The 23,813-nt window shown below is 45.3% G+C and overlaps 1 protein-coding gene across 3 annotated transcripts in view; it reads right to left on the reverse strand.

Annotated features, from left to right (window-relative positions):
- Positions 1–23,813, reverse strand: part of ENOX1 (ecto-NOX disulfide-thiol exchanger 1) — a 270,937-nt gene that overhangs the window by 34,262 nt on the left and 212,862 nt on the right. For all 3 annotated transcript variants that reach the window (XM_035103504.2, XM_035103500.2, XM_060278089.1), the window contains one exon: positions 16,425–16,545. In XM_035103504.2, the coding sequence (XP_034959395.1) occupies positions 16,425–16,545 (121 nt within the window). The remainder of the gene's footprint in view (positions 1–16,424; positions 16,546–23,813) is intronic.

Here is a 23,813-nt window from a genome sequence, read left to right on the forward strand (position 1 = left end):
GATAGGTGAACCGCCACCAAATGGGAACTCACGCTTTAGAGGGATGGAAGGAATAGAGGCACAGAGAGCGATAGAGGGAGAAGCACAACAAAGGCACAGCCTCCCGTCATCTCAAGTCATGGTGGAATCTTTAGAGTATTTCAGAGCTTTTCTCAAATACGGCTAGGGCGGGGCATGTCCAAAGTACGTTTCGGGGGCCTAATAATCTGGCCCCTGTGGCAGTTTATTTCTTGGGGTCAAATCCCAAAAGAAGCTCAACAACTTAAAAAAAAGCTCAACTACTTGAATAAATAAATACATCGTAAACAAAGCTCAACAACTTCAACTCTAAAAAAAAGCTCGACAACTTTGGTCGGCCCTCACGCATGTTCACTTCGTCAAATCTGGCCCTCTTTCAAAAAAGTTTGGGCACCCCTGGTCTAGGGCAGTGTTTCTTAACCTTTTTTGGGCCAAGGCACACTTGTTCCATGAAAAAAATCACGAGGCACACCACCATTAAAAAAGTTAAAAAATTTAACTCTGTGCCGTCCTATATTGACTATATAATTATGACTGTAAGAAACACTTGCCAATTGCTGTGTTGGTTGCAATCTCCTGTAATAAGGCTTCACAAGCCGCTGATTTCTCTGCCAGCACAATCCTTTGCTCAGCAAGTTTCGGGTTGAGCTCATCCAGCCAGCTTCTTTAAGTTTGTCTAAAACCACCCTCCTGTGGTGGTGGCTGTTGAGAGCTGCGCTTGCCCCGCGTCGTGACCTGGCCGGCTTCCATTCCGGCGTGACAATGCAAATCGCCCTTCTCATCGCCGCACGTCGCGGCACACCAGCCAGCTTCTCGCGGCACACTAGTGTGCTGCGGAACAGCGGTTGAGAAACACTGGTCTAGGGCATGCACAGTTCTAAAATTACATTAAGGCACACCAGAGGCCCAAATTCACCTCTTTTTTATTTTCCCAGAAAGCCAGAAACGCCTTCCTCTAAGTCAGGTTTCTCTAACCTGGTGCCTTCCAGATATTTTGGGTGAGGGCTCTCATTGGCCACGGGGGAGACACAGTGACCAGGTGCCCCCGACTGCCTGCTTGGCCTGTCCTGGTGCAAACGGTTGACGGGCAACTTCCGAGTCCTTGCCGCCTTCCTTTCTTAGCATTATTTCCTCTCGAAACTACACTAAATGCAGTTCCCTTTCTAATAGAGGACTATCCTCTGCAAAAATCGGACACATGTCCACCTTTAAATGTATGTTTTTTTCCGGTGAGTCAAATGCAAAGTCAGATTACAGTGGTTGAGGGCCCTGGTGCAATTACCCAAAGTGGGCCCCTTTCTTTCTCCCCCCAAAAGGTGCCACACAGCAAGTCTGAAGACTTATTTATTACAGCATAAGCTTTTGTGGAGTACAATATTCTTTTGCTGGCAGAGTTTCACAACTCTCAGCAAAACACCAGGAAACAACATTTTGCCAACTTTAATGAACAAAAACATAAATACTCTGAATATGTGTCGTTACACAGATTAAACTTTCTTTCACTTAATTCATCTCCGTTTTTGCTCACCTCCTCTCCTCTTGTGAAGATAGCTAAGGGAGCATGAAATGGCTGGAAACCATTTGCCATACTGTAAACTGCGCTTTACAATAAACTGCCCTGTGATCTTCAGATGAAGGACAGTGTGGAGATTTAATTAATGAACTAATAAATAAATGATAATAATAGGGTTCCTTTTATGGGAGCGATGTATCTTTGTACGATACTGAGTCATGTTCTTCTGCCCCCCCCCCAATGAGTACAGCCTCAAGGCTTGAACCAGTCTGAATCTGGCCTGATGGCTGCATGTTCCAGATGCATAAATCCCACTTGTGTTCAATTGAGCTTATGCCCAGGTTAGTGTGCACAGGCGGCTGATTCCTAAGGAGTTATTTTAGGCTTGTAGCCACCAGGGCCGAGAGGAAACTCCGCTGTCCTGAAGCATCAGTATTTTTATTTTGTGTACTATTCAACAGAGAGAGAGAGAGAGAGAGAGAGAGAGAGAGAGAGAGAGAGAGAGAGAGAGAGAGAGAGCACTTTTCAGCTAAAAAAGCTTATGGAGTGCAGTAATAAGACAAACCATCCTAATAAAAAAGCAATTGCTCCAGTTGCACCACAGATATTCTGGCCTTGGTCAAACAGCAGCTTTGAAGGGTGAATAAAATTAGAGAAATGGCACTGGGGAGGGGGGAGTTTAACTCCCGCAGCCTGTGTCCCAGCCCCAGCCCAGTATGGCATCCCCTATAGCTGCTTTTTAACAAAAAGAGGAATCAAATAATGCAGTGGTATCCAAACTTTTTTCAAAGAGGGCCAGATTTGATGAAGTGAAGGGCTGTGAGGGCCGACCAAAGGGCTGACCAGAGTTGTTGAGGTTTTTTAAGGATTGAAGTTGCTGAGGTTTTTTTTTAGGATTTTACCCCAGGAAATAAACTGCCACCGGGGCCGGATTAAGCCCACAAAATGGACTTTGGACATGCCTGAATGACCGCTCCCAACATCAAGTGGGGGTGCCTTTTGTGTAGTCGGGCGCAGCCCCCTGGATCCCAGTGCGGCTCCTGGTAGTTTGGGCTGGCTTCATCCTCCCCGGGCTGGATACCTTGAGGTCTCCGCCTACCTCAGCCAATCGCCCAATCCCGCCTGGGGAGGCGTTGTCAGGGGATTGGCCAGGAAAGGGGAGGGACCGCCCTGCCCACACAACAGAAGGGGAATCTTTCCTGCGAAGCGGCAGTTGCCTGGCTCGTTTTGGCCTTCAGACAGAAGCTGACTAGTCTGCCTTCTAGCAGAGTCACTGCACTTTCAGCTTCAGCCCTCTACAACAGGGGTGGGGAACCTCCGCCCCACAGAACAATATTGCCCCAGCAGGCCTCCCCATTTGGCCCACCAGGCCATTTTGGGACAGCCACGGGCGCCCTCCCTACACCTTTCACCCTACATCATGCCAGGGGTGGGATGGGTAAAGGCAGGAATTCAAAGGAAGTTTAACATGGGTGACCAATGGTTTGTTTACTGGAGCCAGGCAAATTCCCATCAGTGGTAAGATGGGTGGTATGAGTCTGCATCGTTGAAGGTTTCCATTCAATGGAAACCATTTTTCTCTCCCGAACCACCATCATGCCCAGACACCACGTAATAGCCCTGAATAGCATCAGGCCATCAGGTCAGCTAAACTTCCCTTCTTTTAATTACTTTGGAGATTGGGATGAATTACGACTGTGGTGATTGGTCTCCCAATTAATATTTCAACTGGAATGCAAACTGACTGCTGGCGGAAGAAGAGGCATTAACAAACAGACTGAAAAATAAAGCGAAAAGCTAATTCTAATTGTTTCAGACTTAGAAAAATTATTAGAAAGATTAAAGGCACTCCTGAAATAGACAGATGCAAATTTTCAAGGTGGAGACTGTTAACAAACTAACAAAACACACCACTGATTGTTGGCATTGTGCAGCAATTATTGGAGGGGCAATGGAAAGAGCTCAGAGCCAAGACAGATAAAATGGTGAATGGAAATTGATCTGAGAAAGATCAGACCAAAGAATACACAGAGCCTTTTTCTTTGGGGGGGGGGGTGTGTACTGATCAAGATCTGCCAGAACAAGAGTGGAATAGTAAAGCGGGAGGTAGCAGATGATGAAATGGAGAGGACCTCCACACAAGTGCCTAGAAGAGCAAACCAGACAAACAGTGGAATTATGATGAAACCATTGACAGAGACATTAAGAAACATTTTGAGATGGCAGAGATAGAAAAGAGAGAGAAAGGATTCTGTGCACAATTTGGAGTGAATTAAGAGCGGGGGGAAATATGGTGATACACTTGGAAAAAGAATGGAATAAATGGAAAGAGAAGGAGCTTCTTTCTCATTCTCTCCTGTTAAATTAGGATGTGAAATCATGGTCAACTTACAAAGGGATTGGAAGATATGGAATTGGGTAGGAATTAATTAATATACAACTATTAAATACCTGTAACTATGGCCTATCATGCTAATAAGGGACCCAGGTGGCACTGCGGGTTAAACCACTGAGCCTAGGGCTTGCTGATCAGAAGGTTGGCGGTTCGAATCCCTGTGATGGGGTGAGCTCCCGTTGCTTGGTCCCAGCTCCTGCCAACCTAGCAGTTCGAAAGCACGTCAAAATGCAAGTAGATAAATAGGAACCGCTACAGCGGGAAGGTAAACGGCGTTTCCGTGTGCTGCTCTGGTTTGCCAGAAGCGGCTTTGTCATGCTGGCCACATGACCTGGAAGCTATACGCCGGCTCCCTCGGCCAATAATGCGAGATGAGCGCGCAACCCCAGAGTCGGTCACGACTGGACCTAATGGTCAGGGGTCCCTTTACCTTTACCTTTATCATGCTAATAATGGATGGAGATAAATTCGACATACTGGACTGGACGAAGACTATTCTTAACATTTCACAATAATAACAACTGGAGAATCCCTTTTGGACTTTTTGTGTGGAAAGGAGAATGAATTAACTGGGGATGTCTGGGGTTGAGTACTGGGAAAACATCACCTAGCAGAATGAGGAACAGCTGGATATTAACTTGGAATGCGGCTAGAAACCATCTATTTCAGAAGTGCATAAAATCTATTACAATTCATTTCCTCATTAAAATATTTTGCCACACATTGCTCATGGTATAAGAAGAAAGCCATTTAATTAGGGCACAATTCTGTCAAAGTAAGTCACTTTTTCATACCTTGAAAATCAGTGCTTAATTTTAGATAGAGCATGCCTTGCTTATGTGATCTTTTATACCTCTATCCTGAGGCTCGATGTATTATTAGCTACAAGTATTCAGTATATAACTACCAGGGTCTCTTAATTTCAAACCGTATGCCTCGATCCCACTGATGCCGGGCAATTTAGCCTGCACAAACATTTAGTCACAGTTTTTCTGACTATTACATCACATTTCATTATGAAGTATATTACTGCAAGGTAAATAATAAACGATAAATGATAATGCTTGTGAAAAAGTAGCAATATTTTCTTGTGGGGAAAAGACAAGCATTTCTTTTATGTTAGTTTATAATTTTATTTTGCTAAACTACTGTTATTATTATTTCCCAATATTTTTATGAACTGTTTCTATTCCAGTACTACAGTGTTAATTTTGTTCAAGCAAAGGCACCAAAATATATTTTAGCATCTTGTCAAAATGAGAGACTAAGAGTGTCGATAAAAATGACACTAAAATAAATGTAAATTTAGATTGCTGTCACAAGTGGCTGCTTGCTTTTGTGAAGATGTTGGGTTGCTATAGAGTTTTCCATAGCAACCTTGCATCTTATTATATGAATAATCCCCTTGGTGTCCTTAAAGCCTGCTAAGAAAACAGGATTAAATCTATTCTCATATGTAATGATCCTGCATTAAACCTTATCAGGATGAAAAACCAGAAAACATAATAAAATGTAATCTAGATAATAGCTTTTCTGGCAGTTCAAAGGCATCAAAGCACCCTAGGCATCTCAATACAGTTTGTAGTTAGGCCGTCAATTTTTCCAAAGCCCTTATTAAATACGTCTCCTTGAAAGTTCTATTTTCTTTTTCCCTTTCTTAAAAAAAAACACCCCAAGAATAAGGTTAATAAACCTTTCATTGCTGCTGTGATGAATTGAAGTATGACGGTGTCCTTTGATATGCTGAAGTCAGGAACTTTGCGACACAACAAAAGCTCTTCACTGAAAAGACGTCTCCCGCTTTGCCCTAAATATCTTGTGTGCTTTGTGTCCCTTGCCTGCTTTGTGATATGTACCTTGCAATAGAGAGTGCCTAATTTCAAAGCAAGGATGCCTAACCACCTTTGACCTGAGGGCCAGGTTCACTCACCAAGGGCTGCACCCTTTCGGTTGCGCACAGCCCCTCCTCCTCAGCTGATTATTGCCCCCTCCCCACTCATGAAATGATCAATCTGATCACTGAGGAAGTAGCAATTCACATCCCTATCAGGATAGTGTCCTGTTCTTCTCTTCCTCTACTTCTTTTTTAAAAATATTTTTTGCCACTGCCACCCAAATTGTCATTCCATGAATGCATCAATATGGACAAGCTGGGTTGTTGTTTTATAAAATGGTTTTTATAACACCTACATACCAAAAAATAAAGGATCAATGAAAGGTTAGACAGAAACAACAATTTATAGTCTAATAACCAAAATCTAAATATGAAGATACTCCTCAGAATGGATTGCACTGGTAATGTTAGTTCGTAAGAACTCACGAGCCTGGTCTTTTTGATTCTGCTCGTAATATCGCCAACATTCATAAATAGGATTCATATATGCATGCACCCATCTTATAACACTCAAATTACAAACTGAGCAGTTTGCCACAGATGTTCTCTTTCAGCCCAGAATGTTAAATATATCCACATTTAGCAGACCAGATGCCTTAAGTCAGCTATTTTGTAGCTGCCCGCACAGAAGTTATTTAACATTAATAACTTACTCTCAAATGAAACTCCCATTGGTTTGGTTCACATGTTACACTAAGCGAAACCACAGCTTAATGTGAATGAATGAGCATGTGAGTTCTGGGAGTGGAGATTGGGTCTGCTTCGTTCCTCCCTGGTAATTTTGCTGCTGTGCTGGCTCAAGGTGCCATCCAAACCCAAGTTTAGCTCTCCCCTGAGCTGTAACCAAGGTCTTGTGTTCTGTGATTTCCAACTTGTGGTTTGTCCATGTCAGAGGTGCTGATGTGGCTACTCTAGAGTAACGACTCCTCGCAGCATAGTCCTTTTAGACTTTTATTAAGTGCTGATTATTTACAGTGCTCAGAGCGATCTATATACATGCTTACGGTGAGGTGTCCGAATGGAGATTGGCGCGTTTTCTTCCAGCAAAGAAGCCTTGGGAGACCCAGCCTCTTCCCCCTACGTTTTCTGCGCAATTCCGGAGTTGGGGGAATTGGCCTTCCCCCCGGGCTCCCCCCTTCCTGTCCCACCTGGGTCATGGGCTCCGCAACCTTGCCTGAGCCTCGGACACCACTTCCTGATTCTCCGCTGGAGGCAGAGCTCTCCCTGCTCTCCCCAGCGCTTGGGGATGGGCTGGAACTTAAGATGGGAGGGGCTTCCCTGTATCCCTTGTCCCTCACAGTCCAGGATCTAAACTAGGAGCCATGGCTCAGATGACACATTAAGTTAAACCATGGCTTGGCTCAGTGCCACACAACCAGAGAGGAGGGAAGGAGCTGCTCTCTTTTCTCCTGGAACCTGCACTCGTGAATGAATAATTCAAGCTAATGCTTATTCTCTATACGTAAGTGGTCACTGACTGACCTAGTCCTAAAACAGCCTGCCAAACAATGGCAACTTTCTACTGGAGGGTCTTTGCATTTCTGAAGATCCCCCAGTCATAGCTGCCAAGTCTCCCGTTTCCCCTGGAAAATCCCCATTTTCCCAGCTGTTCCTAGCTGAAAAATTGGATTTTTTGTTTTTCCCTGGTTTATTCTGGCACGGCGGCCATTTTGGAACTGGGCGGAGCATGCTCAGAAGTGACTTTTGATGCTGCTTTGCCCAGTTCCAAAATGGCCACCGCGCCAGAAGTCGCACTGCAGCCATTCAAACACTGAAAAAGTTTCAAACACTGAAACTTTTAACAGTAGGAGGTTCAATATCTTATTGAGATGCTTGACCATCTTGGCTGTGAGTCCTGGAAGACCTGCTCCCTGCTTTGCAGGCATTTCCCCATGGGCTCTGACTAACTTCAGCTGCCAAAGCTGAGGCTGCTGAACAGACTCTTGGACAAGAGTATTTTTAGGGGCGAGGGTCACTGTGTACTTTTTGATGCATTTTATTTATTGTTTGTGTACAAAATCTAAGCAGACTGGACCCTGCATGTTTTAGACTGTATTCTCTGTTATGTTCCATGGGGAGGAACCACACACTTAGAATACACATGTCCTACAGCAGGCACCCCCAAGATGTTTTGGACTACAATTCCCATCTTCCCCGACCACTGGTCCTGTTACCTTGGGATCATGGGAGTTGTAGGCCAAAAGATCTGGAGGGCCGCAGTTTGGGGATGCCTGTCCTACAGAAAGTCACAGGTTCAGTCCTTGGCATATCCAGTTGAAGGAATCTCAGAAAGCATACTCAGGAATAAAAAATGTTGCGGCTCTTTTGTATGAAATGTATACTTCTTTGTGCATTCTGCAATTTCCTGAGAAAGACGGAAAGACTTGGGGAGCTGTGCCATTCAGGAGACATTACATGGCAGTAAAACTCAGTCTAAGGCAGCCTCATACATCCACCCCACTCTTTATGGTCCGGTACATCTCTCTCTCTCAATCTTTCTCTCTCTCTCTCTCTTCCTCCCTCCCTCCCTCCCTCTCCCTCTGAGCTCTCAGTGAACCAAGCAGAAAAGGTAGTGTGGCCTATAGTTAGGTCTAAGCCAGATGCTCCTTCATTTAATAAAAGGCTAATGCAACCGTGCTGAATAGCAGAAATGGAAAAACAAACACCACATATCTACTTATGATGTTGGCCAAGGAAGAAACTTGGCTTCCTTAATACAGTGAAATAATTAGGGGTGATGCAGTTACCCAGGGCTGGCCCTAAGGCAAGGCTGGGTGGCACAATGTGCCAGGGCACCGGGCCGCCAGGGGGCGCCGCGCTGCTGCGCCCGCCAGACAGCCGCGCTGGGAAACGGGGGGGGGGGCGTCGGAGGGATCTTCGCACCACGGCGCCAGATATGCTTAAGACGGCCCTGCAGTTACCATCTGACATTTGTGACCCAAACATAGCGTACAAAAATGCATTAAATTATGTAAAGTCGTGCCTCTATTTAGGGAAAATACCCCACACAAATACATTACGTCAGGGGATTTATTATTATTATTATTATTATTATTATTATTATTATTATTACTATTATTATTGCAAAATTCATACGTTTTTCCCCCTGTCGACTTTGAACTGATGCGGATTTGTTGATACCTGCATGTAGCCACTTTTCACATGATGAGCATCTCTGACAGCCAAGCTCTAAACATAATAAAATAACCCAGGGGCAACACTGCAGGATTATGACTTATCCCAAAATGTTTGACAGTGGTCAAGCAAGCTCATGGCTAGTGATGCTCTCGGTTCTTCATTTTGTGCCCCTCTGTTAGAAAATACACCCCCCCACACATTTAATACCATTTTTCTGCTAAAGCATTTCACTTACTGGAGCTGTAATAGACGACCTCTGTGTGCCACTGCTACATTAGGAACATAAGAATACTACCCTTCTACGACATGGGAAATTAGAAATATATCCTAGGGGTAAAAATCTTTCCAGCTAGCTGCATGCACACAGCTGCACTTCAATAATTCTTAAAATTACTTTCAGGGTCTCTTACTTCCAGATCTTTGCTCTCAGCGCCAAAAGGTAGGGGAGCGAGATCCTACAAGATGGTATTTGATCTACAGTTTTTATGGTTGGCATGAGTTTCTTCCTTCCAGAATTATTGCTTCTGTAGCCAGGCCTTAATTCTCCCTTTTTATATAAATTAATTTGGTCAGTGGCCCATTCTTTTCCCTTTCTCTTTTTAAACAAAGTCTTCTATGCAAGCAGACACTTTTGTTTTTCATTCCACTCTCTACCAGCAGCAATGCAAATGAGGCAGACTTTATGTTATGACAATCACCATTTTAGCTAAGTACATGCCATTGGTGAAAACGGAAGAAGACAAATGGGATGTTTCCCCTCCGGGAATCACCTCTGACTTGCAACTCCAAAAGCTGCTGCATTGTGGCCACACTTTGGAAACCCACCACAAATATCCATCCCGCTGCTGCTAAATCCGGATCAACTAATAATAATAATAATAATAATAATAATAATAATAATAATAATTTTTATTTGTACCCCGCCCATCTGGCTGAGACCCCCCCCCCCGGCCACTCTGGGCGGCTCCCAATCAAATATTAAAACAATACAGCATTAACAGAATTACAAAAGTCACAAACAGTACATAAACCACATCAAAAAATACACAACCAAATACACAACCAGAGATTTAAGAATCTCTGTTCTGCAAACCAGATGAGTCCATGTGCAAGGAAAGAAAGCAAATCTAGAAAGAATAGTCATTTCCCCCCAAATAGATCAATGCATCCCAAATAGCCCATTGTTACGGCACATTATCTCGCTTTTTCTACACAAACGCAAATGATATTTTACCGGGCATTCTTTATGCCTTTACTATGGTAAGGACTGTTCTGTTGTTGCAGACAAGATAATCCCAGTCATTTCCACAATGGAAGGAGTCCCACCTTTTGTGTCACTTTCAAAGGGAGACACATGCATGCAAACATGTAGAAGACAGCTGTCTGGCAGCAGCTATAGCTATACGTGCCCCCCCCCCCGAGTTTAGGCTTCCCAAGAGTAAAACAGAGATCTCTCCTCCAAATAAAATTACAGAAGAGACATGTTGGCAAGCTGGGAGACCTGACTTTTCCCTGTCTGGGGTGAAATGGCCTTAGGGCCAACCTAAATTGCTATCCTAGGTCTAGATTAGTGACCCAGGACAGAACGGGTACCTGAATCTCTAAGTCGAGGACCAGTAAAGGTTAACTGTGTGGCATAACAACAAACAAGGTGATATGAACTGAAAGAGAAAACCAAGAACTCTGCCATGAAAAAAGAGCTGCAAACACATCGCCCAACGAAGGATAAATCCTTACAGAAAAGATGTCCACACCATGAACCGCTTGTGTGGTGCCCGAGAAATGCTCATGCAGAATGAATATGAAATGTACATTCTAAATATATCGTGTTTCTCCTAAAATAAGACGGGCCTCAAAAATAAGCCATGGCAGGCTTTTCAAGGGTAGAATAAATATAAGACATACCCCGAAAATAAGCCGGGGGGGGAGCAGGTCTGGATGGCGCCAAGGAAGAGAGGAAAAGGAAGTTTCCTGTCGGCGCCCTGAAACGGATGTTGCTGCCCCGCCAAATCACCCAGCAGCATGTCCCATGTGGAGTCACGACTGACCAGGAGCCGGCAAGAGCTGCAGCAGGACCCCCCGAGAGCCGACCAGCAGGACCCCGCGAGAGCCGCAGGTCCCGGCAGTACAGCGCGCCAAGCCCCAACCAAGCAGGACCCCACGAGGGCCGACCCAGGAGAGTCGACAACAGCGCGCCGTGCCGATCCGCAACCCAGCGGGACCCGGTGAGAGCTGTAGCGCGAGCCGCACGAAGCCCCAATTGAGCGGGAGCAGGGAAGAGGTGCAGCGCTCGCCGAGCCCCGACTCAGCAGGAGCCTGCAACAGCGCGCTACGCCGACCCCCGACACAGCAGGACCCGGTGAGAGGCGCAGCACACGCCGCACCGAGCCCTGACTGAGCGGGAGCCGGCAACAGCGCGCCGCGCCGTGCCCCTACTGAGCGGGAGCCGGCAAAAGGCGCAGCGCTCGCCGAGCTCCGACCCAGCGGGAGCCTGAACAGCGCGCCTCCCCGAGGTGAGAGCCGGTGAGAGCCAGCAACAGCCCGCCCCACCCCAACTGAGCAGGAGACCATTGGGACCCGGTGAGAGCCAGCAACAGCCCGCCCCGACTCAGCAAAAGCCGGCAAGCGGTGCAGCGCTCGCGGAGCCGAGCCCCGACCGAGGGGAGCCGGCAAGAGGCGCAGCAATCACAGAGCCGAGCCCCAACCGAGCGGGAGCCGGCAACAGCCGCAGCGTGCGCAACGCCAAGCCCCGACGGCAAGAGCCACAGTGTGCAGCGCACCATGCCAAGCCCCAAAGCCCAGTTTCAAAACACTACCGGTACAGTACCCTACTTTCTTTTCTTGCCTTGCCCACTTTACAAAATGCATGGTTAATAAAAAAATACTTAATAAAAAATAAGACATCCCCTGAAAATAAGCCGTGGTGTGTTTTTTTGGAGGAAAAATAAATTTAAGACGTGTCTTATTTTAGGAGAAACACGGTAGTTCTTTTAGCACCACACTCACAGCCCATTTGGGTCAGACATTCAACCGTTGCTTGAAGCTGAAGAGAAACCAGTTTGTGGTCAGAGAGGGTGTGCACAGGTCTTACTGGAAGAGCCTTGTGGCAACCGAGAAGCAGCCTTTTCGGGAAATGTGACTAGTTTCCCTGAAACACTGGGGAAAGGGGGTTCAAGAGATCAGCATCAGTGGCAGACTTTGGGGTCTCCAATTTCCGTGGTGCCCTGTGCAATGCCAAAATCCGGCGTCCCCCACATCTTGCCTTCCATTCTATATCACAGTTGCGACGCTCCCGGAGATGCCCCCACTCAGCGCAACTGAACGGGCATCTAACATTTGAAGGTGAGGGGAAGCACAGAGGGAGAAAGATATAGCCCCTTTCTTGCTCTCCCCCAACCACAAACAACAACAACAACAACAATTTATTGTTTATACCCAGCCACTCTGGGCAGCTCCCAACAGAATATTAAAAACACAATAGGGAACATAGGCTGTGTGAGAGATAACACTTTAGGATCTCATCCTATAAACCTGTGTTCCATGTGGTAATAAGATGTGGCAAACAGCTGTTAGGATTGTCAATGCCACTGTGGGTTAAACCACAGAGCCTAGGGCTTGCCGATCAGAAGGTCGGCGGTTCGAATCCCCACAACGGGGTGAGCTCCCGTTGCTCGGTCCCAGCTCCTGCCCACCTAGCAGTTCGAAAGCACGTCAAAGGGCAAGTAGATAAATAGGGACCACTCTGGCGGGAAGGTAAATGGTGTTTCTGTGTGCTGCTCTGGTTCGCCAGAAGCGGCTTAGTCATGCTGGCCACATGACCTGGAAGCTGTACGCCGGCTCCCTTGGCCAATAATGCAAGATGAGCGCCGCAACCCCAGAGCCGGTCATGACTGGACCTAATGGTCAGGGGTCCCTTTACCTTTTTAAGAGCAAATTCAGTTGGGGGCGACAGTTATCAAGTAATAATGTCTCAGTTGACTGGTAAAACCACAAGCTGTTGTGATCAGATAACAAATCTCAGGATGTGATTCAACATGATAGTACTGCAGAACACACTATGATATTATTTACTCAGAGATGGGATTACTCAGGTTCTTCTGAACGAGGTCCAGGTTCCCAGTTCTGTTTGGGTCTACACTTTTCTGTTATCATCAGTTAGGATTTCAACTTTACAAATTTAGAGAGGTGGGCTTCCTGCGGCATGGAGATGATTCGTGCATGGTGCCCAGAGGATTAGGGGGGAAAACCTACACTCAGTTGTAGGAGATTCCTGAACTGCAGCAATACAGCATAATACTTTTATCATGCCTGAATATTCTTCTGTAGTTAGTTCTACAATGAATATAATCCCATACTTATTTTGTTTCTGCTTGCTTAGGAAGAGTAATTTTGCTCTCACTTTTTTAAAAATATAGTTTTGTTCTGCTTCTCTCCTAGAATGTGAAGCGACTGCAAGTATAAAATTAAAAATGAATTCAATTTGAGTTATACGGATGTACATCAGAGTTAGAGACCTGTCAAATATACAGTTAAGCTTCTCTTAGGACTCATTCCAGGTCTGTGTCTGAGCATTCCTTCTTCATCTTCTGCCGCTATCATCTCTGGGAAAAAATCTGTGTTTTACTGCTGAATCAGAGCAAACAGCAATCAGGTTTCCGGCGGGTTGCCAATGGGAAAGCAGCAAGGCAAAAAAGAAAAAAATCTGCTTGGACACAGACCTGGAAATCCTGGACCTGTGCCTAGAAAAGGGCGACACAAAAGGAAGTGTGGATGAGCTCTAATGCTAACTAGGAGAAACAAAAATATAATTTGCTATCTAGGTTTGAAATCTTGGTCCTAAAGGAACCAGGGCAAGTAGGCTTCTCTGAGCCACACCTGCTTTCAGCTTCCTTAACTTGATGAGCCAAGTATATTTTAAATTTAGGGATAGAATTTATTTAGTTTAAATAAAAGTGGGAATCAAGTGACAACTTCCCAATGGGCACTTGCTGATCTTAACCACGTCACCACCATGGATGCCATGCCAAGGGCATGGATTTCAGGTGGGAAACACAGGGTTGTTGTTGTTGTTGTTAGAATCTATATATCTGCTCAGTTAAGATGTTCTCTGAAAAGCCCTGGGCAAATCTCAAACTCTCTGCTTAATCTACTTACAGAAGTATTAGAAGACTAAAGTTCTTCATAAAGGTAAAGGTAAAGGGACCCCTGACCATTAGGTCCAGTCGTGACCGACTCTGGGGTTGCGCGCTCATCTCACATTATTGGCCGAGGGAGCCAGCGTATAGCTTCCAGGTCATGTGGCCAGCATGACAAAGCCGCTTCTGGCAAACCAGAGCAGCACATGGAAACGCCGTTTACCTTCCCGCTGCAGCGGTTCCTATTTATCTACTTGCACTTTGACATGCTTTCGAACTGCTAGTTGGCAGGAGCTGGGACCGAGCAACGGGAGCTCACCCCGTCACAGGGATTCGAACCGCCGACCTTCTGATCAGCAAGCCCTAGGCTCAGTGGTTTAAACCACAGCGCCACCTGGGTCCCTAAAGTTCTTCATAGGAAAGACTAAATGCAAACAACAGAAAATGAACCAGAAAGGCAACAAACAAACAAAGAAAAAACTGGAAAAATCCCTCCCACCCCAAAACTCAACACCCACCCCAGCACAACTACCCAACTGCAGGCATAACATGCAGGTGGAGATTGCATTACAAATGAGCCTGAAATGAGTGTCTCAGTGGAGAATGTTTTTCCTTTCGCAAGTTTCAATTGTTGTTAAGCAACAGTGTAATCTCTTGTTTTGCAGGGCAATCCTAAAATGAGTGTGCAAAGTGATATACATGCAGATGGGGAGGGAGCAATTCAGGCAGGGGTGTGCCGAAATCTCTCCCATGCTTAGCCAGCGTGCCATGGGACAATGACTCAAGGCCTCCCGGAGACTCACTGTTTACTGGCACACCCTCAACGCTCTCCCTTTGGGGGCCTCCCAGTGTTAGAACTCTAATATTGGTTAGTCCAGAACTTCAGAGAAGGTCGTAGGAAGGGAGGCTCTGACATCAGAGAGGGAGATCCAATCTGTCCTAAGGCTTCCCTCCTAGCGATCGTAGAACTGCACTTTTGGACACATCACATATATAGCCCAGCTCTGATTTGAAGGAACAAAATCACTTTCTGGCAAGGTGTGGCAAATTGACGCAGTTTTGAAATGTTTATTCCTACCTGGCTGGCAAAGAGTTAATCCACCTCCAGCCTGACTGACATAGAATTCTGATGGGGGCGGGACTGTGCCCGGTTCAAAAAGGAGGGAGTGTCGGTTTGGTCAGTTAGGAGGGAGAGGGAGGAGGGTGTGGTGTGATGTGGTGTGATGTGGTGTGATGTGGTGGTGTTATATGAAGAAAGTGGAGAGGTCAGGAGACTGTGAATTTAGATAAGATTTAGGAAAACTTGAAGTTAAATGTTTGACTGAGGTTTTTTTTTGTACAACTGAAACAAGGCAGATAAATACATGACACGTTAAAGAAACACTTATGCTTTTAAGACAATAAAACTTCATCTCTGTTTTGCCAAAAAGGTTCGTCTTTATTATTCCAGCGAGGTACCAGGACTCACAGCCGTGGGGGCTCAAGAGAGGGCAAAACTCACCTCAGGCAGGGAGGTGGCAGTTTATGTCCTGGAGTTAAACGGAGGAGGCTTAGTAGGGTAACCTGAGGCGCCAAGAAGTTGCCAGAGTGAAAAGGGCAAACTTTTACAGTGGGGAATCAAACTGAGGGAGACCCTTTACTGTAGGCAAGAGGTTATTCCATCGGACAGCCTAGAGTTTCTTAAGGTACCAGGCCACGTAAGCTGGAAGGTTCTCCTTACTAAGGAACCCCATAAGTAAAAGGGGTTTATTTTTGAGGCGGCAGGAGAAGAGGGTGGGTGTTTTCCCCTCTGAATTCCTGTGTCGCATTGATAGTAAGAGAGAGTGGGACCCATCGTCACACAAGGCATTCTCTTTTAGGGTAGAAAATGGAAGGCTCAGTATTGGTGCATCCCTCACAAGTCATTAAGCTGATAACAGGGCCAATGTACAGGAACCTGAGGAACGATTACCATTAAGACACTTCCCACAAACATTTTCTCATAAATCAATAGGCTGTCCCAGAGTCCATTTTCTAGTTGGCCCTCTTCTTAATTAGCTATATAACCATGCACAAATGTTCTCAGAAAGTGGAATCCTTTACCTGTTGTTTCGACAGACTTTTGCTGAGGGGTAAAAGTCTGGTGCCAGTTTGTATAATAGCTGAAAGGTCAGAATTTGACAAATACGTTAAGTGGCCGTCATATTTTCTGGCCTGTGGAAGGTGCAGGTGGCTCCCCTCAACAGTATTAGCACACCGTGATTGTAGCAGAAAGAGCATTTACAATTTGAATAGATCCCTTTGATATTGCAAAAACAAACAAACTGTAAAGGTGGGGGTTTGCAGCTTTACCTGATTCATCCACTCTTAGTTTTTTACTACTGAGATTGTCAGTGCTGTCCTCATCAGACATTTCCATTTCTTCCTCCCGGCGGATTCCCATGAGCTGTTCACTGTGAGCATTCCTCAGTTCCTAAAAATGACAAAAGACCCAAACCTCACTTGGTGAGTTATACTGATTTCTTGGACAGCTCATCGGTTATAAACAGGACAAAATCCTTAAATAAAAAAAAGCACTGAAGGATTTAAAAGTGATTTAGATTGAGACACGTACATTGATATGTGGTTTTAAGTGGTAATTTTTCATTATTTCATTTTACAGTGGTACCTCGGTTTATGAACATAATTGGTTCCAGAAGTCTGTTCATGAACTGAAGCGTTCATAAACTGAAGCGAACTTTCCCATTGAAAGTAATGGAAAGTGGATTAATCCGTTCCAGACGGGTCCGCGGAGTACTCAACCTGAAGCGTACTTAACCCGAAGCATGAGTGTAATTGGTTCTGGAAGTCTGTTCATAAACTGAAGCATTCATAAACTGAAGCGAACTTTCCCATTGAAAGTAATGGAAAGTGAATTAATCCGTTCCAGATGGGTCCACGGTGTTCGTAAACCGAGGTGTTCATAAACCGAGGTTCCACTGTATGTTGTCAGCTAATTATATATTTTTTGAAGAAGATATCAAAATGTCACTAAACAATAATACATCTTAATATAAAATCAATTATAACATAAACATATAAATACGTTTAAAGCACTTCAGTTAAATGATGAGTAAAAGCTATTTGAATAGTTTTCCTGCCACAAGTAACTATATATTGGGCACAAGCCAATCTATTCAGAGTGACGGCTGATGGTCTATGATGGGCATATACCAGGAGTGCCGTGGGAAGGGAAACTGCTGTATGCCAAATACTTTGCTGGCAGTTTCAACTTTTGTTCGTTTGTGTGTGTGTGTGTGTGTTGTGAGTGTTCATAGCAACTGACTTTGCTGTCCATCAAGCCAAGGGTTCTGGAATCCTGCATCAGAAATCTTAGGATTCTTGGCCAAATAACCATCTGCTCTGAGATTTAAAAGAAGTTAAACAAGTACTGGTACCAAGAGTAGGAGGATTTCCACTACCTATTTAGTAAACTGTATCCTAGTCCTCCTGAAGGTTACAGACGTCAGGTCCTTGAGATATCGTGAGTTATCAGATTCTGTGTTGAATACTATGGTCTTATTTGCTAGTTCTGTGCAATGTGAAAGTTTCCATTGTCTTTTGACAGAAGGTGCTCCAATAAGAGTTGCTGCCTCACCTATTTTGTATGCGCTCCATACTGAGGAAGCAGGATCCCATCCTCCACATAATGCGTCTCTAAAATTGTGTCCGTATCAGACAGATTATAGTGCACCACAAGTAGAAAGATGAAGCCCCTAATCCCCTGTGGAAATGTGTGCATTTACGGAATAAATGTGGGGTTGAACACAGCCAATATCGCCGAAAGGGGTTGGAATAAATGTGGGATTGATTGAGCAGAGATGTTGCTGGGAGGAAAGGCTAGCAGGGAATGCAGTCAGCAAATGTAGGGCTTTAGAAAAGCTCAGATCACTTTTGTTCTCACAGGAAAGCGTAAGAGCATGTGTAATGGCTGCCTTCCTTAACAGCAGCAAAAGGAAGATTGAGGGAATTCCATTTTATCCTAATAATACTGTCAGGTGCAACACAAGGATGCAAGCCCAGTGATTAGTGCAGTGCTTTTCAGTCTGCAGACAGCTAATTTTTCTATCAACAAAGAGCCCAGTTCCCACAGAGGTGGTCTGAAATCTTTGAAACAAGGAAGAGAAGTCACTTTCAGGGGATAAATGTTACGGAAAGAACACGCTATTTATTCCTTAATGAGAAACTGAAAGAATTCCTCCGAGAGACGCACCCAGAGTTCATCAATAAATCTAACCCATTAAGAGTGAAGATGTGAATAGTAATCACTCCAAAGGCTCTGACGTGGATTGACGCATGTTTTTACATAAACATACTTGGATATTGCAGAATGTTTCTGGCACTGTAAAAATGGCAAGCGGGGGCCCCAAGGCAGGGCTGGGCCAACTGTGGCTCCCCCCCCCCCAGCATGGCCAATAGTCAAGGATGTTGTTCAGCTGCAGTCTAGTAATATCTGGAGAGCAGCATCTTAGCTATCTCTGCTGCGATGAACCACACTTGTATTCTAAGATGTACAAACAACAGTCAGAGATAGTTGTGGAAGGGCCTTTTGGAATATTGCACCGATATCTGCATCGTGATAGTGGGACCCAGGTGGCGCTGTGGGTTAAACCACTGAGCCTAATGGCTTGCTGATCAGAAGGTTGGCGGTTCGAATCCCTGTGACGGGGTGAGCTCCCGTTGCTTGGTCCCAGCTCCTGCCAACCTAGCAGCTCGAAAGCACATCAAAATGCAAGTAGATACAGTAAATAGGAACCGCTATAGCGGGAAGGTAAACGGCATTTCCATGTGCTGCTCTGGTTTGCCAGAAGCGGCTTTGTCATGCTGGCCACATGACCTGGAAGCTATACGCCGGCTCCCTCGGCCAATAATGTGAGATGAGCGCGCAACCCCAGAGTCGGTCACGCCTGGACCTAATCGTCAGGGGTCCCTTTACCTTTACCTATCTGCATCGTGATAGGCATATTGTTAAACGTATTCCTAAGAATGGATGTGACCAGATTCGTTAAGTGCTGGATTCATATAACTACTCAACGAATACTATGTGCCCAAGAAGAATCAGTCTAGTGAAAATATGAAGCTGTCTTTACTCCTAGACATGATCCACCTAGGCAGGGCTGCCTACTCTGAGTGGCAGCAACAAGTCTCAGACCATGGGCCTTTCTCAAATCTGCTGCCTATGAGCTGTTAAGTGGATATGAAGGGGAGTGAATATTTTGTATGCAAAGGTTTGCCCTACTCCTTACCTTCCAAGTCCCGGACTGCAGAATCTGGGACCGGCAGCCGTGTGACACCGGAAGTGTCATCGACGTAACTTCCGGTGTCATTTTGCCCTTCTATGGGCACCAAAAATGGCCGCTGCCGGCTTCAAAAGTTGCTTCTATGCATGTCAGGAAGTGCGTCGACGCAACTTCCGGTGTCTCTCTGCCCATCTATGGGCACCAAAAATGGCCGCCGCCGACACCGGAAGTCGCGTCTATGCACTTCCGGACATGCGTAGATGCGACTTTTGATGCCGGCGGTGGCCATTTTTGGTGCCCATAGAAGGGCAAATCAGAAAGAAAAAAAATGGCCAGCGGCAGGAGAAAATAACGAAGAAACACAGGAAACGAAATGATACGGGAGGGCACCGGGAAAAGGTAAGTAAAAACGGGGGTTTCCCGGGGAAAACGGGGTGCTTGGCAGCTATGCCCTACTCCCGAGTTATGAGCCCTCCCTAAAGGGTTAACAAAATGAAGCTGCCTCATCCTGAATGAGAAAAAAAATGCTCCATTGAATCCTGTACTGTCTCATCGGATGGCAGCACCTTTCCAAAGTCTCGGGCAAGGGTCTTTGCCATTCAGAAATCATTTAACTAGAGATGCCAGGTTTTGAACCTGGAATTATTTGCAGGCAAATCATTTGCTCTACATCCCAGGTAAAGATATCTCGACAAACAGGTTGGCATTTCCCCTGCAAGCTACTTTTACCACTGAGGGCCTGCTCAGTTTGTGATATGGTGTTTTGGGAAGGGGAAATATGACATGTCAAAAGTATGTCCTTGAACCCTAATCAATGCCAGAAAGAATTCCAATTAAGAGGTAATATACGTGATGAAGTTAGAACAAAAATAAGGACTTATTTAATGCAACCGAATACCAAAACAATATGCTGGCATCATATAATTTGAGGTGCTGGATCGAAACCGATGAAGATTAGCTCCAGATCCCCCCCCCCCTAGCCTTCTGGCTGGGTTGTCAGCTGGGAACTGATGCCAATTACTGTATGTGCTTGCATGGAACAGCTGGCCATCAGATCGGAGCATGAAACATTTATATCAAGGAGAAAGAAGGGGAAGGCAAAGGGAAGAGGGTCTCCTCCGATACACCAGAAAGGCAGGAGTCACCTAAGAGAAAGGTAAATATTGACTTGAAGATATTGGCTGCGATGAAAAGATCCCACTGAACAACTGGAAGGCAGTTTTGTTTGTTGGGCGAGGATCACCCAGGGCCCTCTGAGAAGCAGAACGTTAGAGATCCCTTCAGAGCAGAAGAGAAACTACCCGGTACCAGCTTCCCAAACATGGAAACCCAGTGGCTTTCTGCTCATGCTGTGGGATCTTGGGATCCAAACCACAGGCTCCTCCTAAGGTGCTATCTCACCCCACCCCACCCGTATTGCTTTCAGATAACACAGCAACAAAAGACAGGAGAATAATCATTGCTAACTAAGCAAAGATGTTTTGTAGATTTATGTTACTAGAAAGACTGTTTTGCCGCATGAAAAATTCAGATGCTAACAAATTAATTCCCTCTTGAATATTGTGAATGGAGCTAATATGTAAAACAAACAAACTTCATAGTTTATATATCTTGTGGCAGATTAGAAAAGCAACAACTAGCAGCTTCCGGATTAACAAAATCTGATGCCATTGTTGCCCCTTGTATGAATTCTTAGTGCTACCCTTGCTAATAAATCAAGGCTACCATTATATATGAAGGACCCCATTATGAGGAAGCCATTTGATATGCACCATAACAGCAGAGATAATAAAGGGGTTCTTTTATTCATTTAGCTGTTGCATCCACTGTTCATTTGTTAATGGGCACTTAAAATGTTACCCAAATTATTTAGATCACAGCATAATTTTATTCCTTTTCAAGCTATAAACATGCAACACTTCTTTTACAAATATATTACAAAATAATTAAACAAATGCATCTTACCTTCTAAACTTTTTTGTTGTTAGGCAAGGAAACATTAAGAGGACTGTGGTGTTAATAACTGACATGCTGAACTAACACAGTGCTAAGCAAATTGATGTATACTATTCAAAAAAATTAGAGAAGCAGCAAACATTGTGGTACTTACTTTACAAAAAAAAAGTCTCATAGCGTTCTATACTGAATTTAAGGCAAAAGAAGCATGACCATTTAAACAAAGTTTGGTGACAATGCTGTTTGCTCACAATAGTTCCTTATTTCTTATCCTCTGAAAATACCTTTCTACAGGGGAGAGAATCGCTTTTGCAGTACTAAGTTTATTTGACAGTTATAATTCAATCGTGCACATGGTTGAACAGGTAAGTTACATTTTTAAACTGAAGACCGTCTTCCTTTCAACAAAGGTGTGAACATTCTGTGCATGGCTCTCCGTGTGAATGCAGATACGGTCTTTAATCCTTAATTAATGCCAAGTGTGACAAATTGAAGCACTTTTAAAATGTTTATTTCTGCCCGGCTGGCAAAGAGTTAACCCACCTCCAGCCTGACTGACTTAGAACTCTGATGGGGGCGGGACTGTGCCCGGTTTGAAAGGAGGGAGTGTCGGTTTGGTCAGTTAGGAGGGAGAGGGAGGAAGGTGTGGTGTGGTATTATGAGGTGGCTTGTATGAAGACAGTGAAGAGGCTAGGAAAACTTAAAGTTAAATGGTTGACTGAGTTTATTTTGTACAACTGGAACAAAGCTAATTAATAAATGACACGTTAAAGAATCACTTATGTTTTTAACAAAATAAAACTTCATCTCTGTTTTTGCCAAAAAGAGGTCCGTCTTTATTTTTCCAGCGAGGTACCAGGACTCACAGCCGTGGTGACTCAAGAGAGGGCAAAACTCACCTCAGGCAGGGAGGTGGCAGTTTGTGTCCTGAAGTTACACGGAGGAGGCTTAGAAGGGTAACCTGAGGTGCCAAGGAGTTGCCAGAGTGAAAAGGGCAAACTTCTGCAGTGGGGAATCCAACTGAGGGAGACCCTTTACTGGAGGCAAGAGGTTATTCCGTGGGACAGCCTAGAGTTCCTTAAGGTACCAGGTCACGCAGGCTGGAAGGTTCTCCTTACTTAGAAACCCATTAGTAAAAGGGGTTTATTTTTGAGGCGGCAGGAGAAGAGGGTGGGTGTTTTCCCCTCTGGATTCCTGTGTCGCTGTGATAGTAAGAGAGAGTGGGACCCGGGTTGTCACACCAAGGTTCACTGGGAGACCCACTCATTTCTGTGGCTTTCAGTTTCAGAAAAAGATATGCTTAGTCTTACTCCATATGATTTTAGTTTGTCTACTCCTCCCCCACGAGAAGCCCTGTTCTGAGCAGCCACGCTGCCCGTGAAACTCTGGTTTCAAGAACAAATCATTATGTAGTATAGGGGACGAGGGATACAAAAACTCAGGTCCCCAGTACACATTGGCATCCAAAACATTTGGCCTGGTGAATATTGACATTCTGGTGCTCGTGGAAGGGTCAGGATGTGGCCTCAGTGTGTGCCCAGGCAGATTCCACTCCCAAGGCAGAGCCTGCATGCACCCAGGGGTGGAGCTCACAGAAATAGTTGTCCCATGTCCCTAAAATTCCCCTACCTCCGAGCAACACCAGTCACACATGATTCCAAGCCCCTGCAGATCACAGCATGAGCCAGATTACATCAGAAAGCAGGAAACAACCTGCTTGCTGAGAATGTTGTGTAAGAAACTGAAGCCATGTTTGCCTGAACATGCACTGATTAAAATGAGGTCGTGGGCATGAGCACGGAACGAGTGCCATCCCTCGGCATCCCTGCACATGTTGAGCCTGGCCTTCCCATGTTCAACTGCAAAGCGCTGCAGGAGGGTTTTACTTAGGTTCTGTTGAATGCAAGTAGAACCCTCCACACGATAGGATGAGGCCCTGCTTCACTGGGGCCCACAATCATGTGGAGGATTCTACTTGCTTTCATGTTGAGACCTTTCCTGCTCAACACAGGGACTGAGTGGGTAGAGTTGACACACATGGGGGCATTGAGGAGGGAGCTTCTGTGTGTGGCCTCACCCTCGTCCCTATTTTTAAGCATTGTGGTTTGTGTTCAGCCACATATGCATGATAGGTTCAAGGACCTAGTCCCTCTCTAAGAGCAACGGAGGAAACAAGACACTTTTGCTCACTTGCTGTTTCTCTTACTTTATCCTCCCATACATAAATCTTGTATGAAGATTACACATAATATCATACAAAGCAAGTCCCAGGTGACCCGAGCTGAGAAGGTATGCTGACGTGATACCAGATACTGGGTCCTCGGAGGACCAACCGGACACTACGCAGGTCAAGGACCTTGAAGAGCAAGCGGCGTCCCTGGAAACCAGTGCTGAGATCCCCTTGAGGGGCTCTCTAGGAAGAGGCCTTTCTGAAGAACTCTTGGAGCTGTCAGAGAAGGAGAAGGTGATGCCACCCCTTAGTCCCTGAGAAGACTAGCACCCAAAA

The sequence above is a fragment of the Zootoca vivipara genome, chromosome 8 (assembly GCF_963506605.1).
Source record: "Zootoca vivipara chromosome 8, rZooViv1.1, whole genome shotgun sequence".
NCBI lineage: Eukaryota > Metazoa > Chordata > Lepidosauria > Squamata > Lacertidae > Zootoca > Zootoca vivipara.